The 27,110-nt window shown below is 43.8% G+C and overlaps 1 protein-coding gene and 2 long non-coding RNA genes across 9 annotated transcripts in view; 2 read left to right on the top strand and 1 right to left on the bottom strand.

Moving 5' to 3' along the window:
- On the top strand, positions 1–6,059 carry LOC111934572 (uncharacterized). The gene is made up of 2 exons (XR_015285855.1): positions 1–447; positions 4,335–6,059. It is a non-coding gene; the product is annotated as an uncharacterized LOC111934572 (long non-coding RNA).
- TEF (TEF transcription factor, PAR bZIP family member) lies at positions 2,419–25,135 on the bottom strand. Of its 5 annotated transcripts, none has more exons than XM_086885720.1 (6): positions 20,218–20,288; positions 19,964–20,111; positions 13,963–14,289; positions 12,286–12,506; positions 11,437–11,648; positions 5,870–9,545 (listed from the first exon to the last, which is right to left on the bottom strand). In XM_086885720.1, exons 2-6 carry the CDS (start codon positions 19,992–19,994, stop codon positions 9,524–9,526), a joined length of 813 nt encoding a protein of 270 aa, XP_086741846.1. In that variant the 5' UTR covers positions 19,995–20,111; positions 20,218–20,288; the 3' UTR covers positions 5,870–9,523. The 5 variants fall into 5 exon arrangements, with proteins under 5 accessions (XP_023790485.1, XP_086741846.1, XP_086741847.1 ...); XM_086885721.1 differs by having other exon boundaries at positions 20,223–20,265; XM_023934717.2 differs by lacking the exons at positions 19,964–20,111; positions 20,218–20,288 and adding an exon at positions 24,724–25,135 and having other exon boundaries at positions 2,419–9,545.
- The window catches only part of LOC111934566 (uncharacterized), a 28,033-nt gene continuing 21,474 nt past the window's right edge, over positions 20,552–27,110 (top strand). For all 3 annotated transcript variants that reach the window (XR_002867263.2, XR_015285854.1, XR_015285853.1), the window contains exon 1: positions 20,552–21,320. This is a non-coding gene — a long non-coding RNA (uncharacterized LOC111934566). The remainder of the gene's footprint in view (positions 21,321–27,110) is intronic.

The following is a 27,110-nucleotide window of genomic DNA, read 5'->3' as shown; positions in this document are numbered from 1 at the left end:
ACCTCGCGGCGGGAGGCGCGGGAGGGAGGGGGCGGCCCGGCCGCCATTTGCAGCGCCGCGGGGGCCGTGAGGGGACGGCGGGCGTTCCGGGCCCGCGCCCCCACACCGGGTCACACCACGGCATGGGCCCTGCAGTACGACTGCCGTCTTAGGACTTGATGAAGCCAGCCTTTCCTTCAGGATAACGATGTGGAACGGCAGATCATCCCGGGCTGCAAGCAGGCGTGCAGGAGGAGCAGGACACCGGAGCAAACTTGGCTCGATGGACTGAGGCAGTATGCGAATTTAGGAGAAGATGAGCTTACTTTCTCTTCAGATTATGTATTTTACACCCTATAAAACTTTAGGAACAAATAAGCAATCAGCGGGATAAAATGACTGCATCAGCAGACAAGGAAGGCTGAAGCAGCAGCTGCTCGGGAGCCACCCGCACCCTTCTCAGCACAGGTGGGTTTGAGCAGCACCGCGGGCACAAAGCCTGGGGTGGGGGGGCCCTGCTGCGGCCTCACCGCCACCGTGGAGCACGCACATGGCTCTGCCTCAAAGCCTTGCTGCTCCAGCCTTCAGCCGGGGGTGGGGCGGGTGCTGAGCCTGCTCTTGCAAGCTGGAAGCATATTTCGGGAATAAAGCATACAAGAGCCAGTTTTGATCATCAAAACTGATCAGGCAGAGGGATAAGGTACAGTCACCTCTTGCAACATCTGGAATACTGCTAGCAGCTTTCCACTCCACATCCCAAGCCAGCCTCTTTCACCTCCTCTCTTTCCCTTATGGGAGGAAGGCTAGTCTCATATTACTCTTTTGCAATCATTTCTCAGGGACACCCCACCTACCTAAGCACAAGTCTGTCAAAGCTATACCATCAGCTTCTGGCTTTACTCTCCTTCTGTCAATTTGCTATTTCCTCAGAAGCCTAAGACACACTTTCTCAATGGTCATGTCCAGCCAACCACAGCCAAGAGCAAGCAAAAACCCCAAGGCTCTTGGTGGATGAAGCTCTTTCACATTTCTCAACCACAGTATTCCATTCCTGCTGCAGAGTGCTACAGACCCACTAGAGACAGATCCTTTCTGCTCTTCTGTGGATCCGGTGTAGCCAGCAGGAGCAAAAATGAGTACCAGTGTATCCAAACTACCAAGATCAGCGGATCTTCCCAACACACAACAGGAAGGAGGCTGAGTAAGCAGTTGCCATTTTTCAGATCACTAATAGCTGCAACATTACCCAAAGGGAACTAGTAATACAATGTGCAGAGTTAGTACATGTATGAACTCACTCCCCACCCACCCAAGAGAACATTCAAGCTCCCTGGAAAGAAGGCAGTGTAACAAACATTGGTGTTGCTGCCAGCTGATGTTCCAACAGGACATTTCCAACAGGAAAAAAATGCCAAATATCCTCCACTCTGTTAAAGCCATGTAACGCCAGAAGGATACATCCAGCACAGCTTTGCATCCACTTAGTTTCTAGGGCAAATCCTTGGCTTGGCAATGTCAAGACCTTGGCCTGTGGTATGTGATAGAGGTCAGGCCCCTCCCTCTAAAGAGGAAGGTTTTTTTGCTTTCATAAACCAATTGCCTGGGTCACTAAACCTGCCATGGTTCTGATAGACTGCTAGAGATGAACAACTCACTGACCCTTAGTTTCTTCCCTGCTACCACCCTCCATCACAAATCATACAAGATACCTTTTACAAAAGCAAAGATCCAACAAAGATCCTTACTGCAGTTCATCTAGAGATTATACTGAAGCACCAGTGATCTTGTCTACCTTGAAAGAATGTGTGAGATGCAGAAACATATAGAAGACATACATTTCTTACCAGATTGATCTTCAATTACTAGCTTTTGGAAAATAAAAATGAAAAAACCCAACCACCAATGAAAAAAACAATGAACCAACCAAAACCCTCAACAAATCAAGTTAAAAAAAAAACAAAAAACAAAAAAAAGAATGGCAAGGTACAGAGAAAGCTGTCCTCAGGGACAAAGCTTACTTATTCAGAACATTACTTCTTCCCATGAAAGAAAGTAAAGTTCTCATTACTTTGTGGATGTTCTCAGCCCCAACATAACAGACAAAGCACGGTCCAAGTGTCTGTGGCTGACTTGTTCTCAGATTTCTCCCCCTGCCTGAGAGAGTTCAACCAAGAGTCACTGCAGGACAAACACAAAACCAAAAAAGCAAGAATGCTTTTGAAATCTGTTAATCCAGAAAATTAAAGTGGGGAACTGTATACCTGTTACCAGCAGTTACACTTAACACATGGGAAATGCACAGCAAGAACCCACTCCCAAAAGGTGATCAGCTGCTTTAGTGTCTACCAACTTCACTGCAAATTGCAGGTGTAATGCTGGCAGTGGAGCTGTACACCACACAGTATGCTGTCTCAAGAAGAAAATTACTGGGTCTCAGCATAGTGGAATATACATTTTATTTCTTAAAAAGGAAGGGTACTAACAGAATTTAATACAGTCAAAATTTTACATTTTAAACAAAAGCTTTTCTTTTTCTTAAAAACCAGTTACGAGCAGAGAGGTGAGAGGATTTAAACTACTCACAAAATCCAAGCCGAAGACTTTGAGAATTCAAATCTGTGGTTTATACATTTAAAAAAGTGTAATAAATGGAAATATAAAATAATACCAACTCTGTAATAGTGAAATGCCCTTTCCTCATTAGATTGCTGTTTAAGCACCTTTATTTTCACCCATCAGCTGCCAGGAGTGTTTAGGTTTATGTACAAAATAAGCAGTTTGGGACAGAAGATTCATATAGAAATTAAAACCATTTATGGCAATACAGTTTTACCCAGCCGCTTTACAAGCTTTATTATCTCTTTCACTTCTGTGGAATTTTTCAGTCAGGATGATCTCAAATGCACTTGATGGACTGCTTCAAAAAGCAGCTACATATACAGGAATTATATAGACAACCTCAAGGAGTAGACATCCAAGAGATTAAACAACTTAACACACAGTAAAACTAAGATCAGATTTATATCTTATATAAATACTGTGCAGATTTATTATCCATCCCACTGAATGAATGGGACAGATCAGTGTCACATCTGAAGACAAAAAAATGCTTTTATCCAAGAGGCAACAGAATTTCAGGCCAAATATAGCAGATAGGAGTTCCCTCAAATTATTTAGTTAAAAACTGTATGTGTCTGAAAAAGCTTTACAAGAACAGAGTTTTCAGAATAACTTGCACATTTGCTTAGCTGTTTCATAGCTATTTTACAGCCTAGAGACACTGAGAGAGGAGGAAAAAAAATAGATGAAAATAAAGACAAGCTGTTTTCTCTGCCCACTACGAAAGCTGTGGCTTTGTCGTTTATGGAACACTGCAGACATAGCTGTTACCAGAGAGGAGACTGCTCCAGTACAGCATTAAAGACAAAGTTACATTATGGCTGGAGAAAGTGTCATTACAGGCTAATCTCTTTACATGAAGGCTGATGGATTAATCTCACCTCCTCCTCAAAACCCAAGCATTCAGACTTCCTAGCAGACTGCTCATGATTCTTACTCCACTGTTTTCTATTTTTTTTAACACAAGATAGGAAAAGGTCATGAAAGCTGATGAAAGGTCCAGCTGTGCAGCATCCAGTGAACATGTACTCAGCAAAACCAAAAGTCATTAATCACTTTCTCTCTCTTTCTCTCTCCACACCACAACAGGAAACCCGTGTCATCTATGTACATAATGGAACTAATAAAGATGTAGACTATCTAGGTCACAAATGAGCTTCAGTAACAGTCACTCACTGTTGCACTGCAACTTGCTGCAGTCTGGCTGAAGGGTGGAGACAGATCTGTTTGAGCCAAAAGAGAGAATAGTTAAAAAAACCACACCCAAAAAAAACCACCCAGCTTTGGTTTTCCTCAGTCACTAAAGTTTACAAATAATTTAATAATGCTACTCACAAACAAATCAACTGTCCAGCTAACAGGATGGGAAGAGTACAAATGATGAATGTAATCAGTGACTACTGTTAAAGAAAGACTGGAAGAAAATCAGTTCCCTCAAAATCTTAGTTTCTCTGCTTAAGTAGCTCATTATTATTTTTAAAACATTTTTTGTTGATAGAAAGCATCACAACTAGACTAGAATTCCACAACATCAATCTTTGTTTTGATTTCTGTAGTTCTCTAGGAAAGAAATAATCCCAAATCAAGCTACATGAAGCATTAACAATATTCAGATATTACAATGGAAGCACTTATTTATTACTTCATAGAACAGATTAGTTTTAAAAGTGTATTTACATGTTCTAAGTTATACAAAATACAGTATTCCAATAATCATGTTAATCACCATATTTCAGACAACTTCACATAAAAGTGCGGAGGATGCATCCATCCCTGATCCTGGCCAGTAGCGAGCGGTCACCCCAGTGTGACAGGTGAGAGCTGCTATTGTTCCCCCTCGGGAAAACAAATCCCACCATCCCTTCTCACTGAAACGTAGCTGCACATCTAGGAAAACATTCAGGCAGGTACACGAGCAAGGTTTGTTGAGACCCACAGACCAAAATCACATGCCTTAATTTACTAGACGTATGTGAAGTACATTTTTAAGTTTTTTACAGATGTTGTACAGCAAAGGGCTTCTGCTCATGCCTTAGTTAGGAAAATGAAGTAACAAGGGTTTTAGCTATATAACAGGCACCCAAATTACACTTAATATCAACAGCCCTATAACTACAACTGGATAGTGTGTTAAGGACACAATTCTGCAGCTGACTGCCTGGGCAGAGCTTCACATTCAAGAACAGATCCTGTGAAGTCCACATGGTTGTCTATAGATATAGGGCTCTTCCCATGCAGAAATGACAGCAGAATTGAGACCTTAAAAGATTGGGGCCTCAGATAGTAGTTTCCTTGTGAGACAGCACTGACCAGTTTACATTGGCAGGTCAAGCCCCAGCACAACAGCACACTTAGTTGAAACAACAGCTATTTTTTCATGCCTTTCTGCAGTAACTCTCCTCCATATCTGTATACTCCTTTCACTTCCTTCTGGACTGTGGAGACAAGCAGATTCCCAAGACATAAACAAGTACTTATCTTCAGTATGATGCTAAACTGAGGGGATTCAAATTGGCCTAAAATTGTAAACAGCGAGGTGTCAGTTTAAGCAATCTCATTCAAGTCAGATTCTTGCATTACTCTCCTCTTCCTCTTTTATTCTTTGCTCTCCTTGCCAAGTATCTATGTCTGTCTATATATTTATCTTCCTCAAAGGATTCCTTTTTCCCTGTAGGTGTCTGAACTTCAAGAAGTTTGCGTTCCAAAAGTGACTCATGACGGATAGCAGACTATCAAACTAACAAATTATATCTGTATGACAATTTGCAGCATCATGAGTTAAATCACTGTGATTTCTCAATTAACATTATGTTAGCATCTCTACAGATATTTAGTTAAGCCTATTCTTTCTACCTTTCTCTCAGTCTTCAACTGTGAGTTTAGCTATCTTCACCATGTTACAGTGGCAGATATACACACCAGAGTAATTATCTGAAGATCTAGAACGCCAGTCAGTAGTGCTGCAAAGGCAAAACGCTAGCACTAACAAATGATTTTGATCTTTATGGATTTAGGTGTATGTTGCCAAAAATATGAGATTTCTGCACTAAGATAAATTTACATTTCTCATCTTGTGCTTAGCAGCTAAAACTAGAAAGGTGAACAAAAGCCTATCTGGATTTTACAAAGGTCCAAGATACCTTCTCTCTCACTAAAAATGAAAGTACCTGATCACAAGGAACAAAGCCCTTCTATGCTCAGGTGGCCTACAATACTGAAGCAGCAGTATTCTCCTCTGTGCAGGTCCATTATTTTTAATATCTACAAATTATTTTTTTTTCCATGTAAGTGGTTTTATTACAGTATTCCCAAAGCTGCTGGCCTTCCACTGCACCTCCCAACTTGAAATGGGTTTGGTACAATTAGTAGCAGGCCTGCAAATAATGCTGAAAGTGATTTCTAGTTAGAACAACCTTGGGCTTTCAAACAGCACAGCAAGGAAATGGAGAATTATCAGAAAAGACATAAAATGTTACTACAAAAAGCTGCTTAGCAAAAAACCAAACAACCCAAAAACATTTCTTCTCCAACACAAGTACACTACTTTTTCACTCTGTCCATGCAGGACCAAAAAAAAAAAAAAAAGCAAGCAGAATTCAGATTATCTGAATATCAAAACCATCAGGATCAGTTTACCAACACTACACCTGCAATCTCAGATTTATCCACCTGATCCCAGCACAGAATGCTTCAGAGTAAAGCAAAGACACCCATGACTCCAGCAGTTGCTAAAACTTTATAATGACCACATAAGAGTAAAGACTTTTTCCTGTGGGAGTTAATGAGATCTTTGTTACTAGCTTCAGTGGGAGCAGATCTTGGCAACAGGTGAAAGATTAAGCTTTTTGGAATTTTTAGACACAAACCCACTACATGTAGATTGGGTCATCGTATATGAAAGCAATACTGTATTAAATATTGCACATCATTTATTCATAGCTGCTGTCTTCTGTAGAGTAAAACAACGCTCATTGTCCACAAATCTCATCCACATTGTATATACTTTTAAAGTTAGTATGAAATGGCCAAGTGGTGTCAATCCACTTCCTAATGAAAGTACAGTGCTGTCATAAACTGCTCTCTTTCCTGGCAATCCCTGCAGTGATGCTGAAAGGTGCACATGCCCTTTATTCTCTCCCCTTGGAGATGGTCCCTTTGTGGCTGGAATGGGGTAGGTTGGCATTAGGCACACTTATGGCCTCTACAGAGTATGTTCCAAGGCTAGAGAACTTCAAACCCTAACAGTGTCAATTCAGCATCTTTTAGTATTCAAATTGAGCTAAAATAATATTGGTCTTCTTAGGATCACTAAGAAAACATACCTAAGTTATCACTCACAGATAGGATTGTCATCCTTGTCAAAGAAACAAAATGATATAGCGAATCATTCCGAGAGGAGCAGAGAGTTCTGGAGCAATAAACTTAACTTCCTGAGACTGCAAAAACTGAGAAAGGAATTCAGCATTGCACAGTGTTTTTTGCTGGCAATAGCTGCACTCCTTTAAATTGTTACTACCTTGTCATCTATCTTTAAAGATACTGCTTCTTAACAACAACAACAAATTCTCCAGCTACAAAAGTTGAGCCGCACTCACCCTGAAGTGCGATTTTCCAGTTTTGCAACCCGTAGACATATAAATCACAGATTGTGCAAATCTGCATTGTCCTACAGGGAAGCACAAATGTTTGCTAACAGTCTTCTCTGAAAGAAAGATCTAATGAACATTCACTGTTAGTTTCCATTGTGTAAGCTTTTAAGATAACAGAAATAAAATAACAAAATTGCACATGCTAATCTCACTGACTGAATATTTTGCTGTTGTCATGACATACTGCAAAACCAAATCCTGTACACAATATGTAAGTATTTAAAAGATATTCCTAAGCATAGTAGGATCCAAATAAAGCAACTCCTTGCCCAATTATTTAGCTTTTGGCTTTGATTTAAACAGGAAGCATGACATTTAAGAACAGCCAGAGCTAACTGAAAATTTAGAAATTATAAATTTGATGAAAATGAAAAAAAGTTGCTACATTTACAAGCTGTCATGGTTGCTTATTTTGTTGCTTTTTTTTTTTTGTTGCTGTTTTTTTGGTTTTTTTTAATCCATGGTTTGGGCCTTTATCACCAAAATAAAGCAAAAATCAGTACATACCGAAAATATCAGTCCAAATCAGCAATACTGATTACAGGCAGAGATATATGCTGCCATTTCAGCAACATGGAACTAAGATATTCATCTATTTAATAAAAATATCCCAAAGTTATCTCAGATCTTTATAATCCCAAATAATACAGTCATAGGTATACTTTGGTAACCAGCAAAAAGTTAAAAACTTTCTTGACTTCAGTACATCATCCATTAAAAATGATAGGTCAAAAACTACATTTAACATATAAGCTCTGTACAAAGGTTATGCTGGCAAACACTGGTTATCTTGGCTTTTGAATTTATTTTTTTTTTAATTAATCTTACAATATCATCTGCTGCTTCTCTCATTTTTCTCTTTCCGTTTCTGCTCTGAAATTAGGGGTGGAATTTCTTGAATAAACAAAGTCAAAATAATTGTTCAGTATGATAGCACTGAGCTATGCTGGTAACTAGTCATGCCTCATAATTTTGGCACTTGTGCTTCAGAAAGCTTTCAAGATTATTTTTCTTGAGTTGTATGCTATTCATCAATCTCCAGGCATGAACACACTCCTGTCTTACAAGCTCCATTTTGGCTACAAGCACGGCCCTGTACTCCTTTCCTAGAAAGTAAGTACTCTTATTCTTTCCACACAGATTTAGCTTTCAAGCTTTCTTAATATAAGAGCAGATCTTTGTTATGCTGATGAAATTCTTACAACAGAACTTCCACCTACTTCCTACATCTTCTAAACACAAGAAACATCTCCAAAATCTGTCCAAGCTTTCATTACCCTCCCACACCGGCACAAGGGTCCTTACACTTAAGCTGCCCATTGTAACTGTGGGATATCATTGGCTGTTTCACCTTCAGCACCACAGTTGTCCTGCAGTCAAAAGACAGAAAATTGTAATATGGCAGCTAATAGCCATTGTTTTCCTGGAGCTAATACTCATTTGGTAGTTTCAGATTGCCAAAAGACTTGGAGATCAGCAACTCAGAATAGCACCTTTTCCATGATTGCTAAATCGTTAGCAGGAGAATAGAACCTGTTTCAGCAAGATACCATAAAAGAAAGTGAGCCTTATAAACGAAATAAAGGAAAAGGCAGGTTACAGCAGTGTAGCTGTGGAGCAGGAAAGCGACGGACGTGGTTTACTGTTACGTGGGTCATTTGATAGAGGTTTATTACTCTCTGTATGGCACACTGTGGTGCTTTCTGTATTATTTCAGTACATCTGTTGTAATCTTCTGCACTGAAGTCTCACACATTACAGGCTGCTGTCTTCCTGGTGTCTTTAGTTCTGCACTCACAGTACTCCACAATACGCTACACTGCACCAGAAGTGAGCCGCAGTATTAAATAAAATTCATTATACTGCAGGGAAAAGAGTCTTAAAATATAGCAGTTCTTTATATATACAGACATTTTCATTTAAAACTCCCTCTTCTTCCACTCGAGTGCCAAAACTATTCACACAGGCTGTCAACAGACTTTGAGACATGAACTTTGAGTGTCTTGACAAAACCCCAGTAGGTAAGCTTATTGTAGTTCATAGTTACAGTGAGAAAGACAGATAAGAAAGCCATATACAGAATTAAGGAGACTTTGCACTTTTCATCATGCCCAGCCCTGGGTAGTCAGATGGGGTACTTGCAGGCAAGGAGGCAGGCAGGGTCATCATCAGTTGTTTGTGTTGGGACACCTCATAGATTTCACTGCTCACTCTGAAGACTGGCGATTCATGTGTGCTTTTTAGTTTCTTTGTTTTTAAAAGTCTTTAAAGTTGCATCACTCGGAATCAGATAAGTCACTTTAAACAAAGCAAAGTGTTAAGTGTGACAATTTATTTGTAACATACTTCCCACCATCACCACCACAAACCACCCTGTGAAAGAAAAAACCCCTGCTGAAAGGGTGACAATTTTTAGTATGTTTGAAAGAAATTAGACCAACACCGCATCAAGAGACACTCTAGTCAAATTAAGAGCATAACGGGGTGGGGGGATAGTTCAAAGCATACATTAACTGTTGTGGATTAGCCTGCTTCTCCACTTCCTTAAGAAGTCAACACAAAATTGCTCTAAATTCATAATTTCCACATTATGTTTAAAAGATAAGCTAGTCTTTAGCATAGAAAATAAACCCTAAGGCTTTTTAAATATATTTTCAGATTTCAACAGAGGAACTGCAACTACCCTCAACATCACCATCCCACATTTACTCCTTAATATAAATATTATCCCAGGACGTATAGCCTAAGAGTTCTGACACAAACAGCCACTATCTTAAGAGGACTTCTAGACATATACTTCTGGTAAAGCTTCTAGTTCTTGCCGTTGTAGGTCGTGTAGAAGGTCTCAACATTACACACAGCATATTTTTTCTTTTAACACCATATATTGTTGAAGCAGTGCTTGGTGCTGAGAATGGATTACTTCCAAGAGGGCAAGTCTTGTGTGCTAATTTTCTATCAGAAAACATGCTGGAGATAGAACCAGCAAGCATGGAGAGACCAGATATACTGCTACACAGGAGACAGTGAGGTAAACTGTTTGTGTTTATAGTGGGTGTAGCTTATCCCATAGTGTGTTCATGAGGCAAAGGACCAGAACTCTTTCTCAATCTCTTGCACAACAGGTAAGGTGCAGTAAAACAACAGTGGCTTGTTTATGTCTTTAAAAAAGCCCCTTCTTTCAAAGCATAAGGTGCTGGCCATTTTTTAACAGCTGGGAATCAAGGTTCAGCCTAATGAGTCAGACCTCTTTTTCTAAATCTCCCTTACTTCTCAGTTAAGTGCAACATGCTGCTTTATCAGCAGTTTAAGAGGGAAGATCCTCTAAGGAAAAAAAGGAGGGGTGGTGTTAGAAATATAGTCTAGAACCCACATCAAATTATTTTGTCCACATATGTAAAGCGAGTGATTCACTACTGTTCTCTCTCCTTGGTTTCTGCAAGTTTTCTGGGATTAGAACCTATCAAGATATTTAGACAGTATTGTAATCCAAATTGCACTGACTCCATTCTGCATAAGATTCATAGATTAACATTGCAATACTTCTGTTTTTACAAGAGATTGGATATTTTCCTGTCTTCCTGTCCTAAAGGTTCCCTATTCCTCTTCAACAGGAACAGAGTTCTATACAACAGATACTTTCTAGTGCCTCTAAATGGGAGAGGAAACAATTTCATGATGCTGCCCAGCAACATCTACTTATATCCTAAAATTATGTTTTAAACTTTTACTGGGAGGGGAAGGTGGAATGGAGAGAAGAGCAAGAGTTTGAAAATTAAAAAAAAAAAAAGAAAAAGAGAGAGAGGAGAATCTCCTAGGCCCTTTCTCCACTTAAAAATGAAGGCTAGAACAGATAGCAAAAGCTCTATCCAATCTGGAGGGATCCACATTTATTCCTCCAGACAGGTGAATCTGTTCAATTGTATGACATCAGAAAATGTTCTATCAGTGTTGAAAACAAGCTTGTAAATATGGACACTAAAATTGTGGACAACAGAATGATCAGGAAAGGGCCTGAACAAGTTGTGCCAACAGAAGCAGAGTTTGTTTGTATTTTGTTGTTTTTTTTCTAGTGTAGATGCAAAATGGCAAAGCCTCCATGAACTTTATTTCTGGGAGTCTCTACAGATGGCAGAGAAGTCTAAGAGGCTAAAACAAAGAGCCCTAACAAGGAAAAGGGTGTGCTTACAAGGGTCCGTATCTGGTCTCGTATTTAGAAACAATGTTCTTGCATCGTCCCACTTCCTTGCGCAGCTCTGCCACCTCCGTCCTCAGGGCTGTGTTTTCTTTCTCAAGAAAGGCTGCCCGAATTGTGATCTGATTCTCCTTTAATCGCCGAGCATCACGGGAACGCTTCGCTGCCACGTTGTTCTTCTTTCGCCTTGTCCAGTATTTTTCATCCTGCAGTAAAAAAAAGATGCCAAACTGACAGCTGTTTCAGGGACACCTCTTTATTGTATAATGATATTCACACTGACTGCTATATTGAGGAATCTCCTCCTTAGGGTTGCCGGGCTCTGACATCAAAATGGAGACCATGCAGTACTGTAAGATTTCATCTTTACACAAGTCCTCTTTTAGGATAAACCAAGTGCATTGCTAGAACTAAGGAGATTTAGAGACTTGAGTATTAAGAAGCTATCCAACGGAACTGCTTCCTTTACTTAGTTTCAATTCAGGGGTGAATTTTTACATAAAACCACCTGTTCTGTTGTCTGGGTTGCTTAAATCCAGATTAGACAAAATACTGGGCAAATACAGACAATGGCCTTCAAAAGTGCAGGTGATGAGGATTTGACTTGATAGTTCTTCTAATTTCTGTGTATAGCATGATAAGTTGCTCCTTGCCAGTAATTAGCTCATGATACCAAAACCTGCAGAACAGCAAGCACAGCAGTTGGCTTGCCAGTTCTATTCTTGGCAGTGCTTCTGCCCAATCATGTAGGTAAACTGCATTAACTCTGTATGTCAAAGTGTCTGGACAAAGAGTCAGAAACTTTTATCAAGGCCTAGAAGTTTGCAGCAATAAATCTGTTACCTTTTGCTCATCTGGGACAAAAACCTTCTTGGCCTTTTTAATCATAGGTTGTGGTTTCAGGTCCTCTTCAGTAAACTTGTGTTTGCGAGGATTGAAGAGCTCACCACCAGGCACACTGGACAGCACTAAATCAGCAGGGTCTGGGTTAAAATTCACCTCAACTTCTACGCAGTCAGGATCAATGGGGCTGGGTGTATTTCTCTCATTTTGTGGTGGGGACTCTGGCAACAACAGGAGAAATTACAATATATTCAGCAGGATGAAGAGAATCAACAAAGAAGCCAACTTTATTGCCCTATTGTGAGAAATATTTCATAGTATTAGTTGGTGCTTCCCTGAGGTGTGGAGAGTGCTGTACTGCTGCTGGTACAGAGAAAGAGTTCACAGTCCAGTCTGTAATAGAACTCTAGGAACATATGCCAGATTAACAGACATGAGTAGACAAATGCAAGATAGGAGTTAATACTTCCTTGGCAAAAATTACATGCTTTGCACACATAAAAAGCACCTTCAACAGCAGTAAGAAGGGAAAAATTTGTATCAGGCTGAGTTTTGTACCATACAAATACTTACAGAAACAAGACTGCCCAAAGACCCCAGTCCCTGGGACCTTCAAAGGTCATTCAAGTAGACTTGCAAACAACTGACTAAATAAAGGAGTATTTGTTACAAATGCAACAGTATTCTTCTTTGCCACATAGAAACAAACGCCCCAACAGAGAATCTGACACTGGTAGTGTTCACATGAACTTTATCCTATGAATCTATTGTTTACAAAACTTCATATACATGAGTTGCAAAACTGCATGTCACTGCAATATGCAGAAGTGATCAATAAATAAATTTTGCATATACCACCTAGAAAAAAGCTACACCTTAGAATTTATGGAAGGAGTTCCACATTATCTTTCCCATAGATCCACAAAAGACCTCCAGAGCAAAATGCTTTATGTAAAGCTTGCTCATAAAATAGTACTGTGATGGCTATCATGTTTAAACCCCAATTCTAGGGCAAACTGAGCAGCTGAATTCTTTAACAGAGAAGATCTCCATACTACAAATGAAGTTTCCTAGTACCATTTAAGCACAGTTTTGTTTTTTTTGTTCCTCCATTACCACTTCAAAGTACCACAGAACATCAAACTGCATCATTAAAACACCTTTTCCAAGTGTCTGTTTTCACATTCCCAGGCTACCACAAAAAGGAATGCTTCATTGTTTTTCTATTTAACATTATTATTTGAGGTACATTAAGTTCACATAAATTCACCCAAGCAGACCAAGGTAGTGAAAGTGACTTGTGACAAGCTATCAAATCTGTTGTAAAATAACCTGAGAAAGTATTTTCTCAACATGTCCAGCTTCTCACTACATTAGCAATACCAAGAAAGCAAATACTTTATGTTGCTGTTTCAACTCTTATAATTTCAAAACCAAAACAGACTGCACATTGATAGACACTTATTCTTCACAGGATGAGAAAAGGGGAAGAAAAGGTGAGGCAGCATCTTCATGAACTGACATATGAACTAAGGCTCTACATTGAGAATGTTTGTACTGTTTAACCTGCCAAAGCTAACACTGACAAGGTTAGCATGTCTCCTATTTGACCTGAAGAGGGACCTTTTAATATGCAAACAACAGAAGTCCCTCAGAACCCCACATTATTCCATCTACCTGTGCTGGAGGCTGCTTCAGATTGCTGGTAAACTGCAGTGGAAGAGGATGATGCAGGAGAACCAGTGGAAGCACCAGCAGATTCCTTCCCTTCCAGCTCAGCCACAGGCAAGAGAGGATTCTGGTTCAAATCCAGGTGAGTAGGGCTGGAAGGAATTCCATTCTCCAGCAGGAACTCATCCAGATCCATGTACTCCAGGTGGAAAGACTCGCCATCATAAGGAATAGTTTTGTCCCAGATGGGTGGCATGAGGGAAGCCGAGACTGCCATAGTGCTGGCAGCTGCTGCCTCATCTTCTTCAAGCTTTATTTTCTCCTTCTCTTTATCTGAAAGATACAAGTAGGTCACTGTGCAAGCTGAAACACAGGAGAAACTCAGGGTTTAAGAGTCCAACAAAATCCCCATGAAAGGAAATTTAGTGAGCTCATGGTTCTGCCTCATGACATGATCTGGAAAAACCACATGTTGAAAAGCAACATTTACATATGGAATGCTCTAACGCCCTGTGATGGCTGGACCACAGACAGCTGTGCAGCCTTGCAGACCAGCATCTTTGCTGTAATAGCTTACCAAGGTGTAATGAAGTACTGCATGGAGCTTATTAACCAGTCACTGCAAAACAACCTGGTTTTTACATACCCATCTCAGAAAATAACAAAATTCAGTGTCCCTAAGCAGAATTACATGGGAAACCATTAAGAAAATTCTGAGGAAGCAGAGTAGCTTATTTTATGCACAAAGAAAGAAGGCGCAGAACAATAATTTAAATAGAAATGGGAGAGGAATATGGGTTTTCAGATTACATTTGAAAATCAGTCAAAAGGTCCATAGGACACCAGAGACCTGGATGCTTATTGTTCAGCATTTTAGAAGCATTTCTCTCTGAAATGACTCAGCATGTCCACAGAAAGCAATAGCTCCAAGTGCTGCTCACTAAAGATAGCTCAGAGTACCTACATACAATTTTCACTCTTTGGGGAGATGTCTAATAAGGCACACTCCCACATCCCACCCCCAAGTCACAAGAGACTGATGAATTTTTCTCCATTTACTGTGCTACACTGCACATATTACAGAAAAATGGCTGTTTCTATGTTCCCCATAGCTACTGAATCTTAACAATTGTCTGGGACAGAATCCAAGCAGAAAACTCAAGTTATGGAATAATTACATAATTTAAGAGATAAAAATAAGCTGGCAGAAAGAAAATTTAAAAATCCAAGTCATTTTCCTGATCCAGTTCTCCATGCAGCCATGCAGTTCTATCAGCAGTGAAGGAGGCATTCCAGAAGCAGTGCTAGTACTGCCAGCACTGAGCCAGCACTGCTGTCAAAAGAAAGGGACAGTCACCAGTTGTACCCTCATCACCTGCAAATTAGGCATTACCATGGAAGCCAACAAATACTCAGTTCAACAGAACAGGGACTCCAAGGACATACACTGGACCAGTCTGGATCTCCAATATTATCAGAGATCGGCCCAATAAAATGCACCAATCTTTGGCATTAGGCTTTTCTAGACCGGCTACAATATGCTAAAGGAGCATTTTTCTTTATCGGGGGTGGAAGTGGGGGTGAAACTCGGCTCTAAACCAGAAAAGCCTATTTATATAAAACCTATTCTGATAAAAGTGGCATTCCTTCCGCTGTTGCCTTAGCTGGTGTGGAACTGAGACTGAAAGAGCTTTTTATGGCTTAAAGAACAGTGCTGCCATACAAAGTAAATTATCTACCGTATTCTGAATTTCTTATACAAAAGAAGATACTGATTTTAAATCAAGCAGCTGAGAAAGTATTCACCAACCACCAGCTTGGAACCAAGAGCAAGTACCTAAAGGGCACATTAGATTCAGACCAGTGGCTCCTGGACCTAAGCTTTGGTAACATCATCTTGCAGCTTTTGACCTTCTCCTTGCCACTTCACACTGCTGCCCCTGAACTGCCACCTTCCAGCCCCTATTCCTGCTATAAACTCCTTTTCGCAGGGAGTTTTGCAACTTCCCTACCTTTTGCTTGGGCAAAGCAAACAGGCAGGTCAACAGTAATGACACAAATAACCAGAATGTCTCTAAACAGCTCCTAGTTGAAGCCAGTAAAGAAACAGCATCTACTATCTAAATAAGGATTTCCCTTACTAGTGGATCACACTCCACCAAACTGGAACCAACATTTCACCTGTGAATAGAGATTGTGTATTCCCCAACATTTCATAGCGCCCAGCACAACCAACCCAGATTTGCACTGGATGTTGTGAAGGATATCCTAGTAAAAACAGCACCAAAACAAATCCAAACAACAATAATTATTTTTAAATAACTAATTTTAATTAACATAATAAAAAACTTGTGAAATGTCAAGTCAAAATACCAGCTAAAAAGAAAAAAAAATTCTAAAAAAAATCTTGAAAACAACAGTACACCATTATAAGTAATGCCAGTTTTAATACAAACCAGCAGTGCTTTTGTTTTGCAACATCTAATACAACACCTTCAAGAGAGTAGGAAAAAAAACAACATTAGGTGACTGTTAGACTGAATATAAAGCCTAAAATATTTTTCAGAAGGTAGATGCTAAAAAGACTACACTACTGGCACATGTAGCTCTTCTCAGATTTTTTAATGCCTTCTGGATGTGCATGATCATCCTGCTGTCCTGCAGTAACCTGGAAAAACGGTGGTTCCTCCAATTTCCCGTTGTGATTGTCCCTGGTTCACACCAGATTAGATCCTTTCTCCACGTGAGAAAAGCATCTGAAATTTTGTGTCCATTTGCTACAAGTTGACAATTTAGCAAGCACTGGGCCCCCAGCTATGCTTTCTTTCCTCCCTCACCTCTAACAGTATCTGAAACAAAATAGCAGAAGTTAATACACATATTGGGAGTCCAGCTATTCCAAAGGTGATACATAACATGGTAAAACTTTTGTGTGATCATTTTTGCATTGATGTTTTCCCACGGGCTTTCTTTCAATTCATTTAATCTTTATTTCTGCCACACAACATCCTGCTTGGGTGCACAATATCTAATGAAACACTAATTAACTTCTTGCATCTTGAGAGGGAAGTTTCTGCCTACCTCAGCACAGGGACCCAAAAGATTAATTCTCTTAAGATATTTATAGTGTAAACAGGTATTACCTGACAGTAGAGCTGCAGTATCCTAAGAGGCTCCATTTGCAGCGATTCAAGGTCACCCTGATAAATCTGGACTGTACTTCTGCAGATGATGGCTCATGTCCGATTTAGCCCCCTCATTCTGCTACTGTGACCTATTAACTGGGCTCTACATCTGCTGTTAACAGTGAGGACACTGGTTTAGGCTCAGTGACTTAAGTGGACCATCCCAGTTACTGAACTGTTGGAAATACTGATGTTTTAAGCAAAAGCAGCAGCCTGAAAAAAGCTTTATACCCTGTCGTGGTTTTTCCTCAAAACCCAAAAACCAACCAAAAGATTTTGGCCACCACACTGTCAAGACTTATCCCAGCCACAAACAGGACAAATACTTATTTGACAAACTTCCTCTTGTTCACAAAAAAAAATATTGTCAAATTGTATTCAAACCACTACATATATATATATACACACACATATATACATACATACCTACATATATATATGTGTGTGTATATATATGTATGTACATATGTATATATGTGTATATGTGTATGTATGTATATATAGGCTGATTGCTCCATAGATCTTTAGCCCCATTTGTGAGGATGGAAGAAGGCTGCTGTAGGATTCCTTGTCTCTAATGCCCATTACTGTGATGTTTGCTGAGGCATTTCTCCTGCCACAGCAGCATGCAACTGGTGATTAAGCATCCTTTGGAGAGTATGCAGCAGCTCCTTACTAATGGAAGAGACCTATGCTCCTGCTCCAGAATATTAATTGCCTTCCCTTAGCCCACTGGACTTTTCCTTTTTTTTTTAAATAAAAATATCATTATTGTTATTTATTTAATCTTTACAACATACACAACAACAACTCCCATCAAGGCTGGTGAGCTGTACCTGGTACATGGCAGGGCATTCAAGGGGTTGGCATTCTGCTGGAACTGGCTGACCCCTCTCCTCTGTTGCTCAGGAGGATTAGAAAGCTGCTTGCTTTGACTGGGTAGTCAAATTACCCACAGCAGTTGGAAAACCCACAGGTAGCTTGCAGAGACTATAAATGGACAGACATTGCAGCTAGCTGATATAATTTCTTAGAGTAAGGCAGAAAATTATGGTTTTTTCAATAGGCATTCCAGACAAAAGCACAGGGTCTTTTCTCAGGAAGTTTGCTGAAATTGCACCACTGGATTAAGCAAATGAATATTTTTTAACATTTTGAGTGTATCTCTGTTAAAAAAAGAGAAAATAATCAAGGATCCTCAGAATTCAGTCGAGTCACAAGTCTACTGACAAGCCTTTTGTGAATTAAGATTAACTACCTGCTGACAATGAAGGCATTCTTTCTTTTGTCTTGAATATGCAAACAAGAAAAGTATCAGAGACCAAAATAAACAGAAAGCAACAAGTTCCACAAAGTGTCAAGTGGAATAGAACAAGGTGAACTAAGGAAATCTATGGAGAAATTTTAAGAACAAGAACAACTTGAACTTTATCACACCATGAATGGAGAGGGATAATCAAGATGAAATGGACTCATTAGCAAGCTTTAGAGGCTCTAGCTGAACACCTTCATGAGCTAGAATGGGGTCATCTAGTAATCAATCTAGTGGCAAATATTTCTAATTTTCGGAAAATGCACTACCTCACAATCATATTCATTTCAGAATTTTACATCTCCATAGGCCACATCACATGATTCTGAACACAAAAATCAGCCCCAAGGCAAAGTCACCAAATCCCTATCAGCAACCATACATGAGCTGAAATTGCTCCTGCTGGCACTAATGTCTTTAAAAAGGACTGGGTGCAGAAATATCGTAAGAAATCCCATGATTTTGTAGATTCAGGATTCTGTGTGCTGCAGCATCCTGCACCATGGCAACATAACTAAAACCATTATCACAAGCTGACTTTTTTATTTCTTTTTTTTTTTTTTTTAGCAGAAAGGAGAAAAAGTGTTCAGAATCACAAAATGGATTTACAGGGTATTGTGCAATATTTGACAATGCAAGGTAGGTAGGATCCTCACTGGCAACAATCTTGCTTGTGCTGTAGTTTACCCTGGATGTTGTTTACTGTTCCAAAAAATTATTTTTAATCTCAAAATTTGTAAGTGTAAGGGCTTCTTTTATTATGCACCAGTACACTGGGCATTACAGCAGTGCAGATAATCCTGAGACTTCCTCGAAATGAAACTGATACTCAGAAAGGCATAAATACTGCCGGATGAGAAGGAAAAAAAAAAACAAAACAAGAAAAAAGAATAAAAGAAGCGTGCCATCAGCACCAAAGACTAATAAGCACTAGCACTGTTATTTACACAGCTGCTGTCCGCATCACCAGTGGCAGAGGCAGGTCCAGCCCATGCAGGACTGCATGTGCAGGCAGTCACTCATACCCATATGGATTATCACCGAACCTAATCTGAGGGGATCTTCTGTTTACTCGTGTCATCGGGCAACTTCCCAGCAATTAAGGTCAAGCAAGACTCGAAACCTCACGGCTGCTCCCAGCTACGCGTCTACAGGCGGGGGAGGCTCCAGAAAACCGAGGGACTAAAACCAGCGTGTCACGTCTCGGCTCCTGCCCACCTCTCGTTCCCGCAGCGTTCGGTTTTGCCCAGCGCAGGCACCTACACGCTCCGGAGAACGATCCCTGGGAGGCGGGGAGCGATCCCGTGCTGCCGGCTCTTGGCTCGGCCGGCCAGGGAGGCGGAGGGAGGGAGGGAGGGACGGGGCGGAGGGAGGGGGCCGGGGCGTGCGGCCTCTCCCCCCGCGGCCAGTCCCGCCGTGACCCGGCGGGTCCCGCCCTCCGAGCCACGGGGCGGGAAGGGGGCGGTGGGGGTAGATAACTGGGGGGCACCGCGCGCTCCCCCACGCTCACCCAGGCGCGCCTCCCGCGGCGGGTTCTCCATCAGCTTCTTCAGCACCAGCGGGAACGCGCCCGCCAGGCCCCGCCGCTCCTGCTGCGCGGCGGTCCCCGCGCTCCCCCCGGCTGCAGTGGGCTCTGGTCCTCCCGCCGCCGCCGCCGCCTCCTGGTGCGCGGCGCGGCCGGGCATACTCCCCGCGGGCGGGCGGGCTGTCAGCGGTCACCGGCGGCGCGGGGCTGCGGCGGCGGCGGCGGCGGCTCCCCGGGACCCGGCGACGGCAGCAGCGGCGGCGAAGCGCGGGGCGAACGGCGCAGGCGCGGCCGGCTGACGCCCGGCGCGTGCTTCAGTATTCATGAGCTTCGGGGCCCCGCCCCAGCCCGGCCTCTCCGCGCCCCGGGATTGGCCCGCGCCCTCCGAGGGGGGTGGCCCCGCGCAGGCAGGCCCCGCCTTCCCCGCCCTGCCCTCCCCGCGGCCGGCGCGGGCACGCGCCCCCCGCCCGCCAGGGCACGTGCAGGGGCGGGCCCTCAGCCGGTCTCATTAGCATTCGGAGCCCCGCCCCTCCCGCGCGCGCACTGCGTCACCGTCAGGAGGGCGGAGGAGGCGGGGGGAGGCAGCGCGCGCGTGGGCGGGCGGCGGAGGAGCAGGGCGCGCGCCCGCCTGCCTGTTCCCGAGGCCCGGCAGTGCCTGAGGGAGCCGCGGCCGAGCGGGGGTCCGTGAGGGCCGTCCCGGCAGCGCAACGCCTGCGAACCCCCTCCCCGCCCCGTCCCGGCGCCAGCGCCGCAGCCCGCCCTTGCGTATCCTCGTTTAGGATCCCGAAATCACCTTTCGCGCGTGCCCTGGATTTAATCTCTCTCCGTCCCACACGATGCCCGCAGCGGCGTGCCCTACATAACATGGGCAGGGAGAGGGACTTCACTGCAGTGCTGGCATGGGCGGGCTGCTGGGGGAAGGGAGGGAAGGCCGCCTTTCCAAACCGTCTTGATCACAAGAAATTCTTGTGATTCTCCAAGCGGCCCCCTTACTCTAGCAGCAGGGATGCCATGCTGGGATTTAAGCTTCTGAATACACGAAGGGAGCAAATATTGCCAAGTTCGTTCTCGAAAGCACAGGTGGATACCGAGGAGCCTCTCCTACGGAACGAATAAATTGGCGGAAGTGTTAGATACTACAGCCACAGGCTTCTCCTGTCAGCAGTGGCTGCTTTTGCCTCGGCAGGATGGGCTGCAGCGAACCTCCTATACAGTGCTGCGAGGCGGGAAAGGCAAGGGTGTGCTCCACTGGGATCGGCCCGTCTGCATCCAACACAGCCGCGGGAATGAGAGCACAGGCATTCCCATACGTGCCAGCAGAAAAAAGACATCTTCCTCTCAGGTAGGCACTTGGCCATCTGCTTGGTTGAACCTCCCTGCCATAAACCTCAGATATTTCATTTAACTGGCAAGGCACGATTTTACTTGACCCTTACTAATAAGCCCTGATGGTTTTTGTGACAAAAAAAATCAGGTCTAAACTCTTCCCCACTCCACCCCACAGGAAAGTGACACAGAGTGGGTGTTTTCCTCCATTGTCTTACTGCAGTGAGGACCAGGGGACATCTCCACCCAACCTGGGCAGATGTGGAACTGGCCTACCCAGCAGCTACTTCTCTTGTGTGGGTTGAGAGGCCCAATCTGCTCCTTCCTTCACCGGGAACGGGTGGGACTCCCAATGCAACTCCTGTCCACATGCTGCCCAACGGGAAGCTTGGAAAAGGACACCCTGTTAATATAGGCTGGAACGGCGCAGGTTAATGCATCATTTATCAAGGCTGATAAATCCAGTTGCAAGAAGCAGGCAGAGCAGGTCATGCTCCGCTGCCCAGTGTGCTCCAGGGCTGCTACGTGCCCTCCACAGACTCCGTCCGCCTTGCCAAGCTCAGCTGGCAGGAAAAAAAGGCACATGTGTGAAAGGGAGATGCCACTTCACAGAGGGTAATGAGACACAGATGTCAGACCACACACAACAGAGGCAGCACACACAGCTTGGCAAGGGGCGGCAAGCCCGCAGTGGTGCTTTTGTCTAGGAAACAGCTACTGATAGGTGGTAAATAGAGAACACAACCAAGTGAGATCACAAAGGAGCAGCTTTTAGGCAAGTGGATGCAGCCAAAATGGGGCAGGCTGCAGGCTTCCCATTCAGTTATGTCTCTCATGGTCACTTCGTTCCATTGTTTTCAACACTGGTGGTCCCCAAGGATGATGCTGTGCCCCTGTACTGTACAACACTCCTTCAAGGAACAGGGTCTGAGCACATCACCCCTGCAGAGCTCAGTGGCAGCTGCTTTGCTGGGTAATGTTTGTAGAAAGGGAGGTTATTAAAACCATTCAGCAGCTTTTACTCCAGGACTTTTCCCTTTAGACTGACCATGTTCTTCCTTCCTTCAGCACATTTCCACCTATGCCCTACTGTTCTAAGGTTTGTTTTTTTACCCCCATAAGTTGTGACTTTTCTTGGAGAGGATCTAGACTATACAGTGTTAGCAGCTCTTCCCAAAGGCAGGAGGGAGGGAGTTCCTGAGGAACATTCCTGTGGGTTGTCTCACATCACCCTGCTCCAGCATTAGCCCTGCCCTGCCAGCTAGGAAGGAGGCTGCCCTGAGAGATTTTTCTCACTGCCTGGGGGATTAGGTGCTCAGGCAATTGGCAGAATAAAGCAGGCACTGTACCACAAGCTGTACCTTCTTGGTTAAGTTGGGATCTGCCTGGGATTTTTATATTTGCTCTCACTCTACAGCTGAGAAGGAAAAGTGGAGGACAATGAGATGTGAGGAGAGGAATGCAGCAGCCTTGGCTGCTACTGCAGGGTGTCTTGTCAGGGCCAGATGATGAAGAGCAGCCCCGTTCTGGGGTACAGCAGGGAGGGAAATGAGCGACAAGCAGCTCACTGCTGGGCACAGGGTGTGATGGGGAGATGTGTATAGCAAGCCCCAGTGGGAGGTTTGAATAGCAGAATAGAGAATTTCAGAGAGAGGCCTGAGAGTTAGCAAATTCAGATGAGTGCTGTCCAAGTATGGAGACCCAGGAGGAGAGAACTGAGCTCTGTGGGAAGAGGGCCATGATGGGAATGCTGGTCTGGAGAGGGAGGCAGCATAATAAAGACATTTCTGAGGACTACGGGAAGTGATGCAGAGAGGCAGGGTGGTCCTGGAACTGAGGAAGAAAGCTGCTACAAAACAGCACTCTCAGCTGCCAAACAAGTCACACTGAGTTAAGACTAAATTATTCTCTTTTTGAATCATTGATCTCTCCCCCTACTCTAAACAGATAGGTTTTGCCAACACTCCTCCCTTGGATTAGTTGAATCCACTTGGCTGTTGGAGAGCAGAGATCCAAGAAAAGGAGCCAAACTCAGCTTAGCCACAGCAAGGGCTCTGCACCACATGAGCTGCCCTTGGCTGCTGCTGCTTCCTCCCAGAGAGTTCCACTTTCTACCTGGGTACTGTTAGCTGGGAAAACGTACCCTGGTCCACACAAACAGTGGGACTTCATATGGTGTGGTATTTAAACACACCTGTTAGTGGGCAGTCTCATCAAAGAAGAGAGACAGCTCACAGGAGACAGCAGCAGAGCAATGTGACAAAATGAACCCCTTAGGGATGGGACAGCTCCCCTTGCCTATTTCCCTTTCCCACAGGGAGCTATGCATGAGCCATAGGGCTCACTGTATTACAGCAGGCGTAGGCAGCTGCCTTTCCTGGCATGAACGCTTTACTGCCACAGCAGCAGCCTTTTCTCCCATTGACCCTAGAGTGAGAGCAGGGTCCCTCTTCACACTGTGTGTCTGGCTTTCCTGCTGCCCCTCAGCACTTCAAAGCTGCCTAGATGTCCTGGTAGCAACTCCCTAGAGAAGAACGAGGTCTGTGCATGTTTGTTTCTGTGAGCTCAACTCACTCATGCCCAGACATAGGCTTGTTGAGCTGAGGTGTTTCCACACAGCTCCCCAGCCCTCAGCAGCAAACTTTAAAACGCAACAACCAAAAAGCAGCTTGTCAAGGGTGTGTAGCATCCTATCCAAAACCAGACAGTACTCAAGTTTCGTGATGGGTGCTTGGAGCAGATCCAGCATTAGCAAAGCCATCAGTGCAGCATGAGCAAAGTGTTCAGCCCAGCAAAAGCCCAAACTAAATAACCTCCTGAGTCCTTTCCATCTGTTTTCTAGGATCCTGCGCAAAGAGTGAGAAAGCCTAGGAGTACAGAAGTGCTCTTGCAAAGAAAATGCAGCACTTGCTGTGTTCTCTACCCCAGCTTTTCACTGAAAAACAATTGCAGCATCAAACAAAGTTTGCACAGTCAGCCTGCCCCATGCAGGCTGGGCTCTCTGGACAGTCTGAGTCTGGGAATAGGTGATGTCTGGAGGCTTAGTGGTTATTAACCATAGAACAACAATGAATGGCAATCCTGGAAGCTGCTTTTATGTGAGCATGAAGATTTGTGCCCAAGCCTTTTGCGTGCACGAATCTTTGAGCGTTTCCAAGAAGTAGCTGAGCACAGAGATTAAAAGGATCAGGAGCTCAGCACTCTTGACTGATTTTATAATCAATCTAGTGCTGCTGTTTTTCCTCCTAGCTGCACAACGTGCACAGTGCCAGAACTCCCTGTCTGACTTGGACACTTTGGGGAAACACACCCTTGAAGGGCTTGCAGCAAACAAGATCTGCCCCTTTCTCACCTTGCAACTGAAGGAGGGGAAGGAGAAATCAAAACAGAACCCCCAGTACATATTTCCTCAATCCTACCTGTCATCTTGTTGGTCCAGGGCAAGGAATACTCCAGTAGGGACTTCAGGACTTCCGGAAAGTCCAGGGCAGTGGGGCCCCCAGGGGTGCTGCAGCTTGACATGTCCTGTCCTGGGACTGTGCCAGCAGGGCTAATGGAGGGCCAGGTGTCTGGCCACCAACGTTACACCCCACTCTCCTGGGCGTTGTGAGACGGCCTCGGAGGCACCCGGAGCGTGTTTGCCAAACTACTCTGGCTGAGAAAAAACAAGGAGGAAGGGAAGCAGCCTGGCGGAGATGCAGCTTGCCCGGCTGTCTTCACCTCCCCCTCTCCCACTCTGAAGTGGCCAATTGTGGAAATAGCTTGCAGCCTTGCAGGGCTGGGCTGGGCCGGGCGCCTGGCCAGCGTGGTTTTACAGGGCCTCTCCCAGCCAATCCGGCAGCAAAGAACTGGGCCAGTTATCTAACTTCGCAAAGGCAGCACCCTTTTCCTTCCCAAGGTGTTATAACAAATACATGTATCTGAAGGGGAAAAAAAGCAAGTGTCTGGGGTACGTGTTGGCTGCAAACACAACAGGAGAAGGATCCTCTGACGAGCTCTTGGGAGGCTCTGAGGAGCACCAAGCTGTGCAGGCTGCTACAGGGAGATACACATGCTGTCTGCATCTGCCTGCTAACTTTTTAGTTATCTGTCATTTTGTTATTTGACATTATTTGTATGTGATGCAACAATTACTGTGTGTCCCTCCTAAGTTAATGATAATAGCACAAGGTTTCTTTCTTACAAAGTGTGCATCATCCCCAAAATACATGATTTTTCATCTTAAATGACACAGAATTTTATCAGAAAGCAAACAGCCGCTTCTCAGAGCAGTGATGTACGGGAAGAGAGTTCATGAACCCTGCAAATACCCTGGTAACAACTGGTTAAGTAAGATCTTGAGCACACAAAGCCCCTCCTCTCCTGTCAGTGAAATTTTTAGCATGGAGAAAAGGACTGGAGATAGGAGGATAAAGGTCTGATCCTCTTTTCAGAACCTGGTGTGGGAAGTAGCATCTTACATGTGCTGTGGTCTTTTCTTTTGCAGAGTGTGGTGTTTCAACAGAAATGCCTTTATTTCTCAGTTTGTTCCTGTCCGTTTTGCCAGTCTCAGCCTTACAGTGCCAGTGTGAGTAGGTAGAAACCAGGTATTCCAGGTATACGCTGCTCTGTAGGAATATCTCGAGCCACAGCAATTGGACACAGCCCAGCAAATCATGCATGGTGTTTGGTTCCGTGAGGAAATGCATTTGATTTAACCCAGTAGAAACCAAAATGAAAAAATTACCTAGCCAGGCTGGGTGGTTGAGAATTTCAGTTTAGCAGGAGAAGCCTCATGATCTAGATCCCAATCTAATCAGAAATCACACAACAGTTTGTTTAGTAGAATTTGTAATTATGATACAACCTCTTCAGATTTTGAGCCAGTGATAACCATCCGTGATGAAGCCATTCAGGGAACAGTCCCATACTAACCCGGGCTGTTACAGTGTTCTCCATCCACCCAAAGCTGGAGCCAGCTGAGTCTGCAGATGGTCAGTGCATTCTGGCTCCTGTGAGCAAGAGACATGATCACATCTCTCCTTCCTGGAGCACAGCCTGCCAGCCAGGAGATCCATATCCTTCCCTGAAATCTCCCAGTCCATTCTGGAAGACTGGAGTCACTCAGTCATGCAAGGCATCATTGATGTTTGGGACAACTACTGTCATATATGCCTAGTTTTGCTTCTTATCACAGGCTGGCAAGGGAAAGTGACTGGGAGCATGGTAGCTGTCCAGTGCCAGGTGCAGCTGGACCCCCTGGTTTTGTCCCAGGCTCAAACTTGATATGAAAGCTGAACAAACATCTGGTCACATGTCTGGAGGGACCCAAGAACTTCACAGCAGCTGCTGCAGCAACTGGCTGACATTTATGGCTCTGGAAAATGAATACATTCATTCAGAAAAAAAATCATAGAATCATGGAATGGTTTGGGTTGGAAAGCACCTTAAAGATTATCTAAATTGTCACTTAGCAATTTGAATTATTAGCCTGTAATGAAAATCTCTTAAGTTTTTGTCTAGAGATCTGAGAGTGACGAGATACACATCTCATCTGGTGTTTGCCATGTCCACAAAGTCTCCTACCAATGCTGTGTGTCCCTCTTGATTCAGAATCCCTGAACAATGAGCTCCTGCTCATGAGAAGAGCTTGGGTAATGTTATTAGCTGGATGCATCAACACCACCCTGTCTTCAAGCCTCAGGGAATCAGAAACTATACTATGGAGTATAGTCATAGCAGTAGGGAAGCAATCTGTCTGCCCCCATGTCCCTGCCATGGAGGGCTGAGCATTTGAGCTGCTTTAGTGAAAGAAATTGAAATGTTT

Source organism: Cyanistes caeruleus, chromosome 4, assembly GCF_971803275.1.
Source record: "Cyanistes caeruleus chromosome 4, bCyaCae1.hap1.1, whole genome shotgun sequence".
Taxonomy (NCBI): domain Eukaryota; kingdom Metazoa; phylum Chordata; class Aves; order Passeriformes; family Paridae; genus Cyanistes; species Cyanistes caeruleus.
This window is presented reverse-complemented; position numbering and strand designations above follow the sequence as displayed.